At 43.9% G+C, this 19,520-nt stretch overlaps 2 protein-coding genes across 2 annotated transcripts in view; one reads left to right on the forward strand and one right to left on the reverse strand.

Moving 5' to 3' along the window:
- The window catches only part of LOC127581022 (polymeric immunoglobulin receptor-like), a 271,890-nt gene that overhangs the window by 123,843 nt on the left and 128,527 nt on the right, over nt 1-19,520 (reverse strand). The gene's annotated exons all lie outside the window — the stretch shown is intronic.
- Nucleotides 1-19,520, forward strand: part of LOC127580798 (polymeric immunoglobulin receptor-like) — a 60,692-nt gene that overhangs the window by 2,042 nt on the left and 39,130 nt on the right. Inside the window, exons 3-4 of the mRNA XM_052034696.1 lie at nt 1,295-1,615; nt 4,376-4,696. Of these exons, the coding sequence (XP_051890656.1) occupies nt 1,295-1,615; nt 4,376-4,696 (642 nt within the window). The remainder of the gene's footprint in view (nt 1-1,294; nt 1,616-4,375; nt 4,697-19,520) is intronic.

The following is a 19,520-nucleotide window of genomic DNA, read 5'->3' on the forward strand; positions in this document are numbered from 1 at the left end:
GGGAGTATTGAGGGAATGTTCAGGGGGAAATGAGTTCCCATAGCTGAGGCGTCAAAAAACAGAGGGCACTGAAAGAAATTGGCAGAAGGATTGGAGGGGAGATGGGGAAAAGTTCTTTCACCCAGAGTCTGGGGAGGGGCTGGAAGTCATTGGATGAAGGGGTAGTGCAGGCAGAAACTCTCGCCACATTAAAACGGAGCCTGGAATGTGTACTTGAAGAGCCGTGAGCATCAGGGGAACAGACCCAGTACTGGAAGTGGGATCAGATCACGCAGCCCTTCTTCAACCGGACGCCCCCTTCTGTGTGGTAATTCTGGGATGTTGTTCAATGAAGACAAAGGTCGACCTGTATATATTATTTTTTTCAAACTGCAACTTTCTCCAGAATGATTCGCACGGAAAGTCCGCAGACAATGATCAATTGTGTCCGGTTTCGCCAAGGAGGAAAACATGGCAGTGTGGAGGAGGCCGGGACCCTGACCTTATTCAAGGGTTTCAACGTGTTCTGCATGCATGGAACTTCCCCTCACCCCCTGACAAACACCCGCCCGCGTCCCAGACTGAGTCACGGACCCCCTGCCCCTCCTTACCGCGGTCTCCCTCTGCCCGCGGCCTCTCGCCATCCTCGGGTCCCGTTGCATTGAAAGTACTTCGGGGAGCCGGGATCCTGGGGAAAGGAGGCTGCCCCGCCATTCCCAATGTTGGGAGATTCAACTCCCAGAAGTGCGATGAAGGACCGAGGAGGAAACAGTTACCCCGCTGAGGGAACAGGGCAATAGTTGGCTGGTTCGATAACGGCAATGGGAATCTGCCGACTCTCCCAACATCCAACCGAGAACGAAGGGAAGTACAGGCAGCGACACAGTGAATCGGACCAGCGGCCAAGCGTTGGTTGAGGATGAGCGTTGGCCAGCACGCCCGGAAGCACCCCGAAGGAAGAGGCACCGTGGGATCTTTGTGTGCGCTTGAGAGGTCGGACGGGGACTGGGGTTATTGAAAGGCAGTGCCTCCAACACTGCTGCACTCCCTCAGTCCTGCGCTGGGAGCCCAGGGTTACTGCTCAGGTCTCTGGAGGGGAAAGTGACCCCACAATGTCCTGACACAGGGGAGAGAGCACTGACACAGCTGGCACAGTAACCGCACTGACTGCACTTCAGACCGAGATCATTGGCTGTGAAGTGATGGGACACACCCTGGGGACGTGAGCAGGAGCGATATTAATGTTATCTTGAAATTAATCCCATTGTATGAAACAATTTCCTTTCCGCTCAAATCTGAATGATTTCCCCCTCAGTTTCAGGTGCGTTGTCGGCAGCGAAATATGTGAAAGGAGTTGTGGGAAGAGCGATCACAATCGATTGTCACTATACAGATGGGTACCGCTCACACACAAAGTATTGGTGCCGTGGGTGGGATCGCCAGTGTTCAGTTATCGTGGAAACAAACTGGCAACACGGACGGAGGGGAAGAGTGTCAATCACAGATAACCCGGCACGGGGATTATTTACTGTTACTGTGGAGGATCTTCACTCTGGAGATACAGGATGGTACAGCTGTGGAATTACAACACCTGGCAATGATTCAATGTTTTCCGTACACCTACGAGTATCTGACGGTACGTTTCTCAGCGATTGACTTCATGTCCCCACTGAAATGTCTGATCTATGTTTTCTCTGGGAAGCGTCAGGGCAGCACCGATATCCCGAGACTCCGCAGCAGTGCAGAGCCCTGCGGGGAGCAGGCAGGGGTCGGGAAACCCCACTCATGTTGCTCTCACCCAGTGCGGGGTCTGTCCCACTGACTGGCCACCGATTTCAAGTGGGATGCTCAGCACATTTTCCTGCCTCTGAACTGTAGGAAATGTCACCCTGTCAGAGGTTTGCATTCAGACTAAAACTAATAATCCGGCAGGAACAGATCAGTGAAAAACAAGTGTTGCTCATGGTCTAAATACCTCGAAAATCATGAAGAGGGAATCAGTCCCCGGAGCGCAACAGGTTGCGTTCAGTCCTTCCGGAGCAGGCCAGCCCGCTTCCCGTTCCCACCTCAGGGATCAGGTACTCCCTCCCCCACCCCGCGGTCTCTCTGTCCCTCTATCCCCATCAATCGGCTGTGTGTCCCCAACCACTACACCCACTGACCAGCATCCCTGCCTTATCTGCCTCCATCACCTTCCCTCCCAGATTCCAGAACCACAGCCTTCTGTTGTTTCCACGTCACCTCCCACCCTCTTTCTCTACCTCCCCCCTCCCATCCCTCTACCTGGCTTCACCTTTCCCTCCTCTCCCTCCTCACCTGGTTTCACCTTTCTCCTGCCAGCTCCTGCTTCACCTGTACTGGTTCCTCCTCTCCACACTATCAATCCTGATGCAAGGTCTCGACCCGAAACAGTGACTATTCCTTTGCTTCCACAGATGCTGCCTCACCATCTAAGGTCCTCCAGCAATTTTTATTTGCTACACTTTCCAGCACATGCAGTCTCCTGTGTCTCCCTCTGTTCCCTGCCTGTTGATGTGTCAGTCTAAACGTCTGTTAAATGTTTTAAATCTCCTTTAATCCTCCCCTCTCACCTTATCCTCTGTCCTCCAGTATTTATTCCAGTATTGATGTTTTTGGCTGGAGAAATAACTCTACCTTCCCTCTACGCACCCGTCTTAATTTTATTTACATCTGTCAGGTTGCCTTTCAGTGTTCGAAACTCCAGAGAAGAAAGTCCAAGTTTCTGCAATCTCTCCTTTTCGCCAAAACACACCAATCCAGATGATGTCCCTGTGAATATCTTCTGTACCTTCTCCAAAGCCACCACTTCTTTTCTCCTGTTGCCAATTAGATATGGGACATGATAAAGTAATCCCATCAATGACTTTGCCTTATCATGATACTTGTTTATTGATCGCAATTAGTTCAAACTAGTCAAAGGTTCACTGTGTACATTGAACGTACAAAGGACATAGAACACTACAGCACAGTACAGGTGCTTCGGCCCACAATGTTGTGCCAAAATTTTATCCCGCTCTAACCCTTCCCTCCCACATCGACCCCTATTTTTCTATCATTCATGTGTCTACCTAAGAGTCTCTTATATGTCCCTAATGTATCTGCCCCCACAACCTCTGCCGGCAGTGGGTTCCACGCACCCACCACTCTCTGTGTAAAAAACGTACCCCTGACATCCCCCTTATACCCTCCTCCAATCATCTTAAGATTATGTCCCCTTGTGTTAGCCATTGTCACACTGAGAAAAAGTCTCTGACTGTCCACTCGATCTGTGCCTATTATCATCTTGTACACCTCTATCAGGAGTTTCTAACAAAACTCATTAAATCTTGTTACACAACAACTAAGTAAATTTGCACAACTATCAAAACCCACAACCTGTATTTAGACAGTACTGGCCAAGATTCAATGTTTTTCCAGGTTCCTGATTCAGGGTCTGTTTCTTCAGTGTTGGTCTGCAGAGTTATGGCAGCTCTTGGTTATTTCGTAACGCAACTTGTTTCCCATTCCTTGTCTAACTTTCAGAAATTGCATTGGTTTTGTGGCCAATTGTATGGGTATGTCCATTCTTTCCTTGTACACACTTACCATTCCTTATTTCTTTAAATCTCTGTTGACTTCAGTCCTGACTCCTAACCACCTGACCCTCAATGACCAGAGTGTCTGTTTATGCTCAAGCTGTCTCAGCTCTGCGGACACACTTTTATATTCAGTGTGCCAAATGATGAAGGCAAGCATGCTGAATGCTTTCTTTACCACCATATCTAGTTGTGTGGCCACTTTCAGGGAACTATGGACTTGAACATCAAGATCCTTCAGTTTATCAATTCTAAATGAAACCCCCTATTAAATACCAGGTGACATTGAAGTTCCCCCAGTGTCTAGGTTCTCCAATCTAACACGATCCCTCGCTGGCTTCATATACTTATCAGGAACAAAGGGTTCCCTTCCTGCTGCAGGTCACTGAAACCAATCACAGTTACACCCTCTCCTGAAACTTACCATTCAATTGGGACATGTCTGACAATTTCCTGCTCTCACATTATGGTGAAGTTTTCCAGGATTCCCTCAAACCTGTTGCCATTCCAGAGTCAATCTACTGGGTGCCACTGGAGACTGGTTCTCTGCTGCAGACAGAAGTTGTAGCCCTGATTTTCACATTGATACATCCTCAGTGTCATCACTGTTGTCCTGATCTGGAGTCCTGCTGTGTTCTGGGATAATGGCAGACATGGGATGCAGAGACACAGAGAGGTAGATGAGCTGGTGAGATTCCTACCTGGCGGGTCCTGGCTGAGATACAGAAGTGTTTATCATTAGAAAGTGTTTGAATTTCAGATGTTCACTCACTGTCTGAATGTTTGATCCTTTCCCACAGAACCCGCGTCTGTTCCTCTGCTTGGATTTCTGTCACTGGCAAATGCCTCATATTGTGAGGATTCAGTGACAGTGTCCTGTGAGTCTGTCCAAGGATCCCTTCCCATTGCTTATGCATGGTATCAAAAGACTCCATCGGTGGATTCAAAGATCTCAAATACCAATAAACTAGATCTACATTGTCAATCCTTGAAAGACCAACATTATCAGTATTATTGTACAGCCTCAAACGTTAATGGAATAAAATCCAGTAAAATGGTCAATGTGTCCATCTCCAATAATGTCAGCAACTGCAGAAATGTGATTGAAGTCAACAGCGTGGGTAAGTGGTGGGGGGATTGACTCTTTATGATGGTCAATGGAGTGCAACTGAATGAATGATTTGTGCTGGATGTTGTTTTTTGAAATGCCCTCAGCAACCTGGACAGTATTTTGTCACCACTTTGCAGAGAATGAAAAGGCTTCTGGCACAGCAGTTCAAATGTGAGTCCCTCGCCCAGGGTTTCCCACCTCTGATCTACTCTTGCTGGCTTGGTGTGAGTGTATCTCATCTGGTTATGTTTCTGCTCATTGATTTAATTCTGTCCATGATAAACAGCTGGAATCCAAATTGCCCTGTCTGAATTTATAAACTTCTGTGTGCTATATTTTATGGAAAATGGGCTGAATTATAAAATCCAAGCAGTTGCATGTTGAAAAAACTCCAGGAATCACCTGGAGTTAAATTGGATCCCAAATGGCTGTGTCTTGAAAATCAACATACCCGTTCTTGGTGGATGGAATTGTGAGATGTGACCTTGAAACTATGTGTCCTCGTTCACTGAGACTCCAGGCGAGAATACAGAAAAAATTGAGCTTAAGTGAATCCTGGGATGAGTAGTTTGAAAGAAACATCATTAGACAGGTTGGGGTGATGTTGGAAGCGTTCACTCTACCTTCGGGGGGGGGGGGGGGTGGTTTGGATAATTTTAAACGAATCAAATTATTTCCCTCAATTAGTGAATCAGCAACACAGGAGCAAAAATTCAGGATTGTTAAAACTGTGACAACATCAAGAATGCAGATTATTATCTGGATGTCCAAAGAGTCAGAAAGGGGGAGCTATATTGTGTGTTGGGTGTCCTTGAGCACCATTTGCTGAAGGTAAACATGCAGGTATAGCAGGTGATGAAGAAGGCAAATTGTATTCTGACCTACAAAGAAAGAGGGAATTTGAATATAGGAACAGGGATGACATGCTGCAAACATACAGGTCCTGAATCAGATGGCGCCATCAGTATTGTGGGAGGCTGGAGAAGAAATTGCGGAGACACATGCGGAAATATTTGCTTCATCGTTACCCAGTGGTCAAATTTCCACAGATTTGTTTACTAATGTTATTCCATTGTTTAAGAAGGGTAACATGGACAAGCCAGGGAATTACAGGCCAGTCAACCTGACATCAGTTGTGGGGAAGTTACTGGAGGGAATTCTGTGGGACAGGATATACCAGCACTTGGATCGAAAAAGTCTGATTCGGAGAGATCAGCATGGCTTTGTGCATGGGCAATTGTGTTTGACAAGCCCTTTAGTGTTTTTTGAAGAGGTAGGTAACCATAAGGGTAAATGAGGGTAGGGTAGTGAATGTTGTCTCTTTGGACTTCAGCAAGGCCTTCAACATGGTCCCACATGGCAGTCTGATCTGGAAGGTTTTGTCCCATGGAATCCAGGGAAAATTAATTTGGTGGATTTAAAATTGGCTTGGCGGTAGGAAGCAGAGGGTGGTGGTTGAAGGTTGTTTCTCAGAATGGAGGCCGTTGACTAGCGGTGTTCTGCAGGAGTTGGTGTTGGGACCATTGTTATTTGTTATTTATACAAATGAATTGGATTCAAATGCACAAGGCTTAATCAGTAAGTTTGCGGGTGACATGAAATTAGCAGGTGTTGTTGATGGTGAAGGAGGTTATTGTAGATTATGGAGTACGTAGATCAGTGAGGAGAGTGGGCCAAGGAGGGGCAAATAGATTTAATTGCAGATAAATGTGAGGTGATGCATTTTGGAAAGTCAAACCAGCGTAGGACTTATACTATGAATGATAGGCCACAAGGGAGTGATCTGAAACAGAGGCACCTCGGATTACAAGTGCACAGATCATTGAAAGTGGCATCACATGTTGACATGGTGGTGAAAAAGACATTCAGCATGCTGGCTGTCATCACTCAGGGCCTTGAGTATGGGTGTTGGGACATATTGTTGTTGTATAAGTCGTTTGTGAGGTTGCACTTGGAAAACTGTGTACAGTTTTGGTCACCTGATTTTAGGAAAGACATGGCTACACTGGAAAGAGTGCAGAGGAGAATGATGAAGATATTGCCAGGACTAGAGGGCTTGAGTTATAGGGAGAGGTTGACCAGGCTAACTCTTTATACCTTGGAACAGAGGAGAATGAAAGCAACCTTTTAGAAGTGTGTAAAATATAAGGTGGATGGTAACAGTCTTTTTCAGGGTAGAGGAGTCCAAAACTAAGGGTCATAGGTTGAGAGTGAGAGAGGGCAAATTTAAAAGGGACCTTATGAGGAACATTTTTACGCAAAAGGTAGTGAGTCTGTGGAGTGAGATGCCAGAAGAAGTGGTTGAGACAAGTACAATAGTGTTTTTTAAGAAACACTTGGATAGGTAAATAGATGGCGTGGCTTATTGGGATAAGGGGCGAATGCAGGAAATTGGGATTAGATGGGTGGACACTGTGGTCAGCATGGACTGGTTGGGCCGAAGGGCCTGTATCCATGCTGTATTGCTCTGTGACTCTATGAGTCTCAAGGGAGTGCCCCAAGAAATAAGGTTCATTTCTGGATATTTCCATTTTCATTTCCATTGGATTGTCGGGGAGCCAACTGTACAAAACATGTTGCAGAGAGAAAAGAAGGGAATACAGACCAGTTGGTCTGACATTGCATTTAGGAAAAATGATGAAGAAGAGCCAATACAGAACCAAAGAATATATTGAATTGGTCTTGTGTTTCATGTTCCCCATTTTAAATTCTCCTGATTCTGTCTACCGGACTTTGTTTTATCTAAATTTCCCCTCTTTGCAACCCTTTTGAAATTTTTACAATAAATATACACGTTCCCTGCAATTTTACTCACAAACACAATATCAACACTTTAATCAATTTCTTTTTCATACTTTTCTGAACTATAAGCGACTAATCCTCAGGTTTGTTGATTTTTCTGGCCATTATATGCAGTAGTCCTCCTCCTTGGATATAATACTATCACTAATTTCAGTTGTCAGACATTACAAATATTTTAGAAGCAACTAGGTGACCTCTTTGATACCTTCAGTATTCTGTGAGGGATGGATGGAGTTCTTGCAGAGAGGCTGTTTCGTCAGGCTTCAGGCACTGGAATGCGGGCAGTGCCAAGATGGAATCGATCAATTAGGTCTGAGATGGGAATGAGTCTTTTACTCCTTGCACTTTGATCAAGTACTTCATAAACACCCATTTTATTCAAATATCTAAATGCTCAATGGGGGTATGGAATCTCGCCGACCAGCAACACTATCAGGATAGATAGATGCACAGAAAATTGCTGTTGGGATTTTGTGATGCCCTCTGCTTGTGAGTGAGGTCTCTTGTCACTGCTATAAACTCAGAAAGCCAGCCTTGAGTGGGAGGGAGCCAATGTGGACAACAGTTTAATATAAAGATAAGACAGTTTTACGTCCATTACTTTCAAAAGGACTTGACTTTTCATTGATAACACCATCTGTATTGCCCAGTAATATCCACAAGTATACTTGGTCCAAGAGATCACCTTTGAATCAGTATGTTCAAATCTAATAATTGTACTCTCTTACTTACTGAAGTGAAAAGCAGTTGAAACTGAATTTTATTTCTTTGTTTAACAGGTTTGAAGTATTTTTGTGAAACGTTCATGACAGAGTCAACAACAACTGCACAAGGGTAACCACTCACTACATTTCAAACACCAAGTACAATGTTCTCAGTGCTGATGGTTTGATTGGCACTGCTTCCAAATAGTGGCGGTTGGGGGAGAAATTTGTCTTTCACTTGCGTAAATGTCTGTGAGAATATTAACTTCAATGAAACCAAATATAGGGAAATGAGTACGCCTGATGCTTCTGTACATGTTTCAAGCCTGAAACTCCTGTCTCTAAATATTCTTCAATAATTTCGGCATAAAAGTTGAAAACCTTGTATTAATTTGTAATATAGCTCATCAAAAGGGAAATGGTGCCGGGTTGACATCACGGTTCGGTGCTATGCCTACGGTTGGGAAATAAGAACAAGTTCCTCCACTTGCCGCCCCTCAGAGGGTGTTCCCTGCAGTATTCACCATGACTGCTCCGTCACTAACCTCATCATGTGGTGTGACGTGAGTTGTATTTCCCAAACCCCAGTAATGTTGCTTTACCTTGCTGTGAGCTGCTTTGGTGTAACATTCATCAGGAAGTTCCTGGTGAATTGTGGATGAAGGGCATGGCCCTTGAAATCACTTCTGAGCAATATCTTGCAGGGTTGGTCAAAGTCCAGTGCTGGTGCCTGCAACTGCAGTAAATATATTTTTCAAAAACGTGTTCCAGGGAAGTAAGGAACAGTGGTGATGTCATTCTATTTCCTTGGATGACACAGAACTATGTACAGTTACACCGTAGATATGGTGCAGAAAATAAAAATTCAGCCCAAGCTGTCCATGCTGTCACTTGTGCTGACTTTGGGTTCCTCCCATCTTTCCTCTTCTAACTCTCTCGGTTGAACCTTCCTTTCCCGTCTCCCTTATGTACCAGTCCAAAATCTCCTTAAAAGTATCCTTGCTTTACATGCCATCATTCTCATGAGGGTAAGCTCCGCTTTTTGCCACTACTTAGGTATAGATTCTTCTTCTGCATCCCTGATTGGATTTCTCGTTGACTCTCTTATATTGATGGTCTCTCGTTATGCTCTTCTGGTAACTGAAAATAGTTTCCTTGTAACCACTCTGTCAAACCTTTTCTCTCCTCAAGAGAAGGGAGACCTGGTCTATTCATCCTTTCCTGATATTATGCATTCTCATTTCTGGGTTTATCTATTTTGTGTTCCCTCTTCTTGTTTATTTGAATCCTGCCCATTTTATTTTCCAAATATTGATTCATAGCCATTGAATAGCTGTTTTCCTCTTAGGCAATAATTTGTTTTTCTTCACACATATTTCTTGTTCTCTTATCACCATGAAGTGCATTTACTTATGGTTACATTCTCTTCCTTTTCCTACATGCTTCACTTGACATAGTGGGCATTTATCCATTGTGTTTTGAGCAAGTCCTTTATGGATTATTGCATCGATTCCTCCATCTCCGCATCTACACTGAAGTGCAAGGAATAGCAGGGGTTTTGGGATCAACCATTATCATTGTTCTGGCACTGGGCTTTGACCAACCATGCAAGCTGTTGCTCACAAGTGATATCAAGTTTCATGCCTCATCAAGTTTTTAAATTAATTTTCCTTATATGTCTGGATACTTTTGCTCACCTTCTCTTCCACTGTTGATCATGAATCCTTTGTTATTACTCATTTCTATCCATGTGGATTTTGTTCTTATCTTCCTTACAGTTGTGCCCTTTTCCTCCGATGACATGACCCTATCTTCACGGGCTTCACCTCACTATTTCCTTTTCTATCTTTTCTAAATCAGTCTTTTTAAAGTCTGAAATGTCTAATTTTCAGTTCTGATTTGTCGAGAGCCACGTCCCAGAAATTAGGTCTGGAACTGCTGATCACAGGTTGTCTTCTCTCCCTCAGTCCGACAGTAGTTTAGTCTCCCAGCTGAACTCCCTTGGTTCTGCTGCTTTAACTTGGTTCACTCAACTGAGATTATAAAGGAAACCAGAGGTAAATATTTCAAACAGAAAGTCGTCTTGTTTCCTCCCACTGATTTTGTGTTTCTTCCCCTTTGCTCAGTTACATGATATGGAGTGTGGGGCGTTGGGTGCTCTTCACTCTGCTGGGGATCTGGAGTATCTCAGTCACATGGTTCACGAGAGGAACTAAGGTAGGTTTCTGGATTTCAGTGGAATCCTTGAAGGTTCAGAAATAGTTTCTATTGAAGCTATTAAAAATATTGATCACTGAAAGAAAAACATTTTTACTCAAGACCTCTTTATTATCCTCTGGTGAAACTAAAGTCTGTCCAGATGATAACAGCAGCTTTAACAGGCAATTTGTGTGCAGAATAAAGTGCTTTGCTTGATGTAGATGTATGCGAATCCTTGTTTCAGAATGACTGTGAATAAAGCAGAGTGCCCAGTATCGATGCGTCTGCTGACTTAACTATTACATTTTGCAGAGACGTGATGAATCAGTTCCTCGGAGTACGACCCATGAAGTAAAATGAAGGCTCCCAGATTTAACGAACTGTGAGGGAATTTTGCACCAATCAAATATTCATCATTCTTCCCACTTTGCGCAACTTTTATCAATTGTCGAGAATTAACGTCTCTTGTCATCAAACCATTGACTTGATGATGGTGGATCAAAACAAAATACTGTTGCCATCATTTAAGATGATGTTTTCATTACTAGAATTCCATATCCAACACATTACCCTCACTGATCTCAGTGTTTGAACACTTTCCCCATATGTTTTTCGTGACCTGTGTATCAATTTGAACCCGTACATGGCTGTGAACTGCTGAAGAGCCTCTTACTGTGGTAAACTCTGTTCTACGCATTCAAAATCTTGTTATTGCTGTTGTTTATCTCACTAACCAGTTACTGATAATGAATTAATATGCTTCTTATTTTACTGCTGTGTTCAGTGTGGTATTTGTCCCTTTGGTTTTGTTTGGAATGAATCTTCACTCATGGAGATTCGATCACATTCAGTCTCCTCATGGTGTCAATGGTTGGGAACTTTAAGGAGAGGGAAACAATTAATCTCTCGGATCATGACGTCCCATCAGAACCATTTTGTGGAAGGACACTGACCTGAAGCATTAGCTTTATCTTTCACTCGGCAGATGCTGCCTGATCCGCTGGGTATTTCCACCATGTGATATTGTCATTTCAGATGTGCACGTATTTTCCTTGTTTGTTCAGAAATATCGATACATAGAGAATGCTGCAATGAGTTCATCAAACTGAGCACAATTCCATTCACTGTACAAAGGCCTTGAAGGATGATAAGGAGGTAAAAATATTTGTGGGTGCTGAATAAAATGAGTGAGTTTCAGATGGTTGCAGATTGCAGTGGTCAACGGGGTGTGAAACTGCAAACAGCAGATGTCGCTTTTCTCAGTCTAACGTGTGACTGGAACCCATGAAAATGTACAATGAAGGATGTTATTTGAAAATGAGAGAAGGTGAACTGCATTATGGGAGTAATGGCCATGAAGTAAGAATTACGTCAAGGATTATTCACTCTTATCAGATAAGATTCCCAACTGACAAGGAAAGTATCAGGGAAGATCCTTCACACAGTGAGTGAGGTAAAGAGGAAATAAGAGCATAAGCAGAGGGGAAACCTGATTAAGGTTTATAAGATTATACGAGGAATGGGACACAGAACACAGAACAGTACAGCACATTATGAGTCCTTCAGCCCACTATGTTGTGACGAACTATATGAACCAACTTTAAGATCAATCTAACCCTTCCCTCCTACACAGCCCATAACCCTCCATTTTTCTTACATCCATGTTGCTATCTAGAAGTTTAAATGTCCCTATTGTATCAGCCTCTACACCCACCTCTGGAAGTGCATTCCACGCACCCACCACTCTCTGTGTATAAAACTTACCTCTAACATCTCCCCTAATCTTTCCTCCACTCACCTTAAATGGATGTGCTCTGTCGCCTCTCATCTTCCTATGCTCCAAAGAAAAATACCCTAGCTCGCTCAACCTTTCCTCATTAGACATGTTCTCCAATCCAGGCAGCATCCTGCTCAATCTCCTCTGCACCCTCCCTGAAGTTTCCAACTCCTTCCTGTAATGAGGCAAACAGAAATGAACACAATACTCGAAGTGTGATCTAACCAGAGTTTTATCGAGCTGCAACATTACCTCACAGCTCTTGAAATCAATCCCCCGACTAATAAAGGCCAACACACCATACACCTTTATAACCACCCTATCAACTCACTTTGAGGGATCTATGGACAGACCCCAAGATGCCTCTGTTCCTCCACACTGCTCAGAATTCTGCCATTAACATTGTATGCCACTTTCAAGTTAGATCCTCCAAAGTAAATCACTTCACACATCCGGATTGAACTCCATCTGCCACTTCTCCACCCAACTCTGCATCCTGTCTATATCCCATTTTAACCTACGACGACCTTCTACATTATCCACAGCACCAGCAACCTTTGTGTCATCTGCAAACTTACTATCCCACCATTCCACTTCCTCATCCAAGTCATTTATAAAAATCACAAAGACCAGGGGTTCCAGAACAGATCCCTGCAGAACACCACTGGTCACCGTCATCCAGGCATAACATGCTCCATCTACTACCACCCTCTGCCTCTGTAGGAAGGCCACTTCCAAATCCACATAGCCGAGTCTCCATGGATCCCATGCCTCATGACTTTCTGGATGAGCCTACCATGGCTTCCCCTCGGAACCTGGGCTATATTCCATCTGGCCCCGTGGACTTTTCTAACCTAATATTTTTCATAAGGTCCAACACTGCCTCCTTCTTTCAATCGACATGCTCCAGCACATTAGTGTGTTCTATGCTGACCTCACATTCATCACATTCCCTCTCCCAAGTGAACACTGAAGGAAAGTATTCATTAAGGACCTCCCTTACCTCCTCTGCCTCTAGGCATGTTTCCCCCTTTATCCTTGAGCAGTGCCACCCTCATTTTTGTCATCATTCTGTTCTTCACGTACGTCTAGAAACCCTTTCAGTTTTCCTTAATCCTACTCACTAAGGCCATTTGATGTCCCTTTCTAGTTCTCTTAAGCCCCTTCTTAAGCTCCATCCTGGCCACCTGGTCGTTCTCAAGGGTCCTGTTTGATTTTTCATTCCGAAACCTTAAGTATGCCTCCTTCTTCCTCCAGAATAAACTTTCCACCTCTCTTGTTAACGATGGTTCCTTCACCCAACCAAACTTTCCCTTTCTCGGTGGGAGAAACCTTTCCAGAACTCCATGCAAGTTGTCCCAATCAAATTCGACAATAGTATTGTGCATTTCCCTGAGAGATTCTGTTCCAAATTAATCCTCCCAAGTCCCTTCCTAATACCTTCGTAATTAGGCCTCCCTTGATTAAGTACTTTCCCAAATTGTCTGCTCCAAAATTCTTGCTCAGTGAGAGTTCTGCCACCTGAACATGTTCATTACCGAGTACTAGACCCAGTATAACCTCTCCGCTAGCCAACCAAATTATCAGTTAAACTGATACTTCCTGGATACTCCTAACAAATTCTCCCTCATCTAAACTTGTTCCAATAAGGAGGTGCCAATCAATGTTAGGGAAGTTGAAGTCACCCAGGACAACAACCCTGTTATTTTTGCACCATTACAAAATCTACCTACTTATTTGCTCCTCAGTGTCCTGGTTGCTATTGGGGGTCCTAGAGCATACTCCCAACAGAGTGATTGCACTGAAGCACTGCAACAACAAACAGCCAATAAATACTGCCCTTGCAACGGCCAAGTCATGGAGTCAAAGATCACTGCAGCACAGAAACAGGCCCTTCAGCCCATCTGATCCATTCTGACCTGTTTTCTGCCTGGTCCCATCTAACTGCCCCGGGCCATAGCCTTCCATACTTCTCTCATCCATGCGGCTCATCAAACTTCTCTTAAATGTCACCACTCAACTCGCATCTACCACTTCCATTGGCAGCTCATTCCACACTCACACCACCCTCTGAGTGAAGTAGTTCCCCCTCAGATTCCCCTTAAATATTTCACCTTTCACCCTGAACCTATGACCTTTAGTTCTAGTCTCTCCCAACTTGAGGGGTAGCCTTCATGCATTCACCCTATCTACACCCCTCATAATTTTGTAAACTTCAATAGGATCTATGCTCATTCTCCTGTTCTCCAGGGAATAAAGTCCTAACCTATTCAATCTATCCCTGTAACTCAGGTCTTTCAGGCTTATTGACATCTTTCCTGTAGGTAGCTGTCCAGAACTGCAAACAATTCTCTATGTATGGCCTCATCAACGTCTGACACAACTTCAACATAACATCCCAACTCCTGTACTCGATGCCCTGATTTATGAAGGCCAATGTGCCAACAGCTCTCTTTATGACCTGCCTGTGATGCCACTTTCAAGAAATTATGGATCCGTATTCCGAGGTCCCTTTGTTCTACTGAACACCTCAGTGCCCTATCATTCACTGTGCAAGTCTTACCCTGCCTTGTCCTCCCAAAGTGCATCACCTCACATTTGTTTGCATTAAATTCCATCTGCCATTTTTCAGGCCATTTTCTCAGCTGGTCCAGATCATTTTGCAAGTTTTGATGGCCTTCCTCACTGTCCACTGTGCCTCCAATCTTGGTGTCATTCACAAATTTGCTGACCCAGTTTACCATTTTATCATCTAAATTATTAATATAGTTAATAAACAGCAACGGGCCCAGCACCAATCCCTGCAGCTCACAGGCCTCCAATTAGAGACTACCATCTACAATCACTCTCTGGCCATGCTGAACATCCATAATCAGGCCCTGTCTATACCAATACTTATATATCCTATCCCTCAGAATGCCTTCCAATAGTTTACATACGACTGACATTAGGCTCACCAGCATATAACTTCTCGAGTTATTCTTAGAGCCTATTTTAAACAATGGAACAACATCAGCTATCTTCCAGTCCTCTGGCACCTCACCCATGGCTAAGTATGTTCTAAACATCTGTGCCAGGGCCTCTGCAACTTCTGCACTAACCTCCGACAAGGTCCAAGGGGACACCTTGTCAGAGCCTGGGGATTTATCCACCTTAATTCACATCAAGACAGCAAGCACCTCCTCTTCTGTAATCCGAATATGGTCCATGAGCTCACTACTCTTTTTCCTCTGTTCTTCGGGCTCTGCGGCTGTGTTGTGAGTAAATACAGATGTAAAAAAATTGATTTAAGATCTCTCCCATCTCCTTCGCCTCCACACACATACATCCATGCTGATCTTCAAGAGGACCAATTTTGTCGCTTTTGCTCTCAATGTAGCTATAGATACCCTGGGGATTCTCTTTCACCTTGTCTGCCAGAGCAATCTCATGTTCTTTTTTAGCCCTCCTAATTTTTCTCTTAAAAGTTCTCTTGCACTCCTCAAGTGTCTCATTTGATCCTAAATGCTTATTTAGGTCTCCTTCTTTTTCTTTACCAGAGCCTCAATATCCCTTGATAACCAAGGTTCCCTAAAGCTATTAGTCTTGTCTTTTATTCTAACAGGAACATACAGATTTGTACTCTCAATATTTCACTTCTTAAGGCCTCCCACTTACCAAGCATCTCTTTGCCAGAAAACAATCTGTCCCAATGCACGCCTGCCAGATACCTTCTGATGCCATCAAAATTGACCTTCCCCCAGTTTAGAATCTTAACCCTAGGACCAGTACTATCCTTCTCCATGATTATCTTGAAACTAATGGAATTATGATCACTAGATCCAAAGTGTTCTCCTTCACTCACTTCTGTCACCTGCCCTGTTTCATTCCCTAAGAGGAGGTAGAGTATCATGCTCTCTCTCACTGGGACTTCAACATATTGATCATGGAAACTTTCCTGAACACATTTGACAAACTCAATCCCATCCAGTCCTTTTACAGTATGGGTGTCCCAGTCAATATGTGGAAAGTTAAAATCATCTACTATATCAACTTCATATTTCCTACAACTGTCTGCTATCAGTCCATAAATTTGCTCCTCTGAATCCCACTGACTATAGAGAGGTCTATAATATCATCCCATTAATATGGTCATCCCTTTTTTATTCCTCAGTTCCACGTAATTTGCCTCGGTAGTCCAGCCCTTCAGTATGTCCTCTCTGAGCACTGCCGTGACATTTTCCCTGATGAGTAACGCCACTCCTCCCCCTTTAATACCTTCCCTTCTATCATGTCTAAAACAACAGAACCCTGGAACATTGAACTGCCAGTTCTACCCCTCTGCAACCAAGTCTCTGTCATGGCCACAACACCATAATTCCATGCACTGATCCATGCTCTAATTGATCACTCTTACTCTTAATACTTCTTGCATGAAAGTAAACACATTTCAACCCTTACAACTCACTGCATTTATGCCCTATCCACTGCCACTCCTTCCTCACAGTCTCTCCACACATTGCATCAACCTTTGCAACAACTGCTCCATCATCTAACCTGGCATTCTGGTGTCCATCTCCCTGCCAATAGATAGAGGAGACAGTTAGCATACTTTCCCCATGGTCGAAATGTCTAATACGAGAGGGCATGGATTTAAGGTGAGAAGGGGTGAGTTCAAAGGAGATGTGTGCAGCAAGATTATTTACAGAGAGTGGTGGGTGCCTGGACTGCGCTGCCAGGGCTGGTAGTGGAGGCAAGTACGGAAGAAGCATTTAAGAATCTCTTAGATAGGTACATGAATGTGCAGACGATGGATATGGACATTGTGTAGGCAGAAGGGATTGGGTTAGTTTGGCAGTTAATTACTCGACTAACTAGTTCTGCACAACACTGTGGGCCAAAGAGCCTGTTCCTGTGATGTGCTGCTTTATGTTCTGTGTTCTATGTAATCAATGCTGCTAAAATGTAGTTCAGCTTCTTCCATTTGTAAATAACGTTCTCATTTAGTAGTTCCAAGGTCATTGATTGCTGACCAATCGATCCAATCAATCATCTCATGTGAAAGTTATCACCTAATATTTGTAAGTCTATAACCTATGCTGCTAAGTGCAGTTTAGCTTCTCACATTTACAAATATCACCCTCATTTCATAGCTCCAAGGGTCATTGTACATTCATGGCTTTCGAGCACACATTTATTCTTTGAAAAGTAACACATCCTCTTTACAGTTTCACACCCTGTTAACCACTGCAAGATGCTGCTGACTCATTTCACTTGTCACCCAACTTGTTGTTCCTTTGCTCATTGGCCTTTGTGATGTCAATCAATGGGCTAGAAATGTGCTCAAACTGAATAAATGTTCATTTTAGGTTGAACAAATAATTGCAGCAGCATTTTATGAATTTATATTGGGTTGTGCCTCAGCCTGTGATGCTCCAGAGACATCAGTCCAAGTTTATCCAACTACCCTTATCACTAATACACTCCAATCCAGGCCTTACAGCAGTTTCATGCAGCTGTAACATGATTTGCCAACCTTTATACTCAATTCCCCAACTGATGAAGGCAGTCATGCCCTACGTTTCTTTACCATCCTATCCACTTGTGTCGACACTTTCAGGGAGCTCAGCACTTACAACCCAAGGTGCCTCTGTACATCAATGTTCCAAAGGGCACTGTCAATTTCTGTAGACATTCCAAATGCATTTGATCTCCCAAATGTACCACCTGACACTTGGATTAAACTCCATCTTCCATCTCTCCACCCAGATTTCCAAGTGATCTATGTTCTGCTGTATCCTTTGACAAACGTCCTCACTATTCACAGCTCCACCAATTTCTGTGCCATCTGCAAGCTTAATTATCACACCACGCACAATTTCATCTAAGTCATGCAGATATTTGGCAAACAACAGAAGTCTGAGCGCTGATTCTTGTGGAATACCACTGGTCACAGACCTCCAATCAGGAAAACACACCTCCACCACTATCCGCTGCCATCTATGGCCAAGCCAAATTTGTATCCACCTGACCAACTCACTGTGGATCCCATGTGACTTAATCTGACTTTCTCAAAGTGTTTGTTGGCAACATGCACTGTTCTATCCTCATCAGTCATCTTCACCACCTCCTCAAGAAAGCTCAATCAAATTTGTGAGACAGGACCTGCCCAGTAAATAGCCATGCTGACAATTTCTAATGAAGTCCATGCCAGTAAGTCCTGTACCGAAGAACTTTCACCACTACTGGTTAAGTCTTGCCAGCCTTTAATTTCCTTGACTAACCCCGTTGCAAGATGTACCAATTCAAAACTGTTCTGTAAACCCAAGGGATTATTTCACCATTAGGCTTCACTCATGACAACTATTACCCCTTGTACTGAAGCTCTCCGCAGACTTCATCTTCCAAGGAGAAAGTTGTCGGTGCCCTCCCCTAACCCAGCATACCTTCACTCACCTTCCCAGTTAATGGTACAGGGGCTGCCAATTTCCCACTATACATGTTCACCTTATTAGAGTGTAGATGTTAATTCATGTGTGACCTAACCAGTCTCCGTGATTTATGACTTCATACAGGAGTTGTCTGCTTAACATTTCCTGTTAACATGGGTTCCATTTGGTTCAACAACATCATGAGGGGCAGAGATAGGGTGAATGCACTCAGCTGTTGTGCCAGAGTTGGGAAATCAAGAACTAGAGGGCATACGTTTAAGGTGAGAGGGGAAAGATTTAATAACATCTTGAGGAGCAACTTTCTTTACACACAGGGTGGTGTCCGTGGAATGAGCTGCCAGAGGAAGTGGTTGAGGCAAGTATAATAACAACTATTCAAAGACAGTTGGACAGCTGCATGGATTGGAAAGGTTTAGAAAGTTAAGGGCCAAATGCTGGCAGATGGGACAAGCTTGGATGGGGCATCTTGGTCGGCATGGACCAGTTGGGCCCAAGGTCCTGTTTCTGTGTTGAATGACTCAATGACCTTTGTGAACTGACCACACCGGTATTGTACCCCTGGTTAATGCATAATTCCACTGAATGGGCTTTTCAAAGATTAAGATGTTTTTAAAGCAATTTGTCATTGGTGGTGTCATTGTTCAGTGCCAACAGGCTCTGAGCACAGAGATAACAGCCGTTCCATGCTTAAGGATATATCACAATCCTGTGGAAATGTGGCCAGCTGTTGCTCGCACATAATCGGTACATCCAGTGATGTTACTGGTCGCCCCTGACCCCTGTTAGGGGATCTGAGATATTGCAACAGTTCCCAACTCCATCCCAGACCACTTCCGAATCCACACAGCCAAGTCTCCATGGATCCCATGCCTCATGACTTTCTGGATGAGCTGACCATGGAGAACCTTGGCAAATGCCTTA

This window comes from Pristis pectinata, chromosome 20, assembly GCF_009764475.1.
Source record: "Pristis pectinata isolate sPriPec2 chromosome 20, sPriPec2.1.pri, whole genome shotgun sequence".
Lineage (NCBI taxonomy): Eukaryota > Metazoa > Chordata > Chondrichthyes > Rhinopristiformes > Pristidae > Pristis > Pristis pectinata.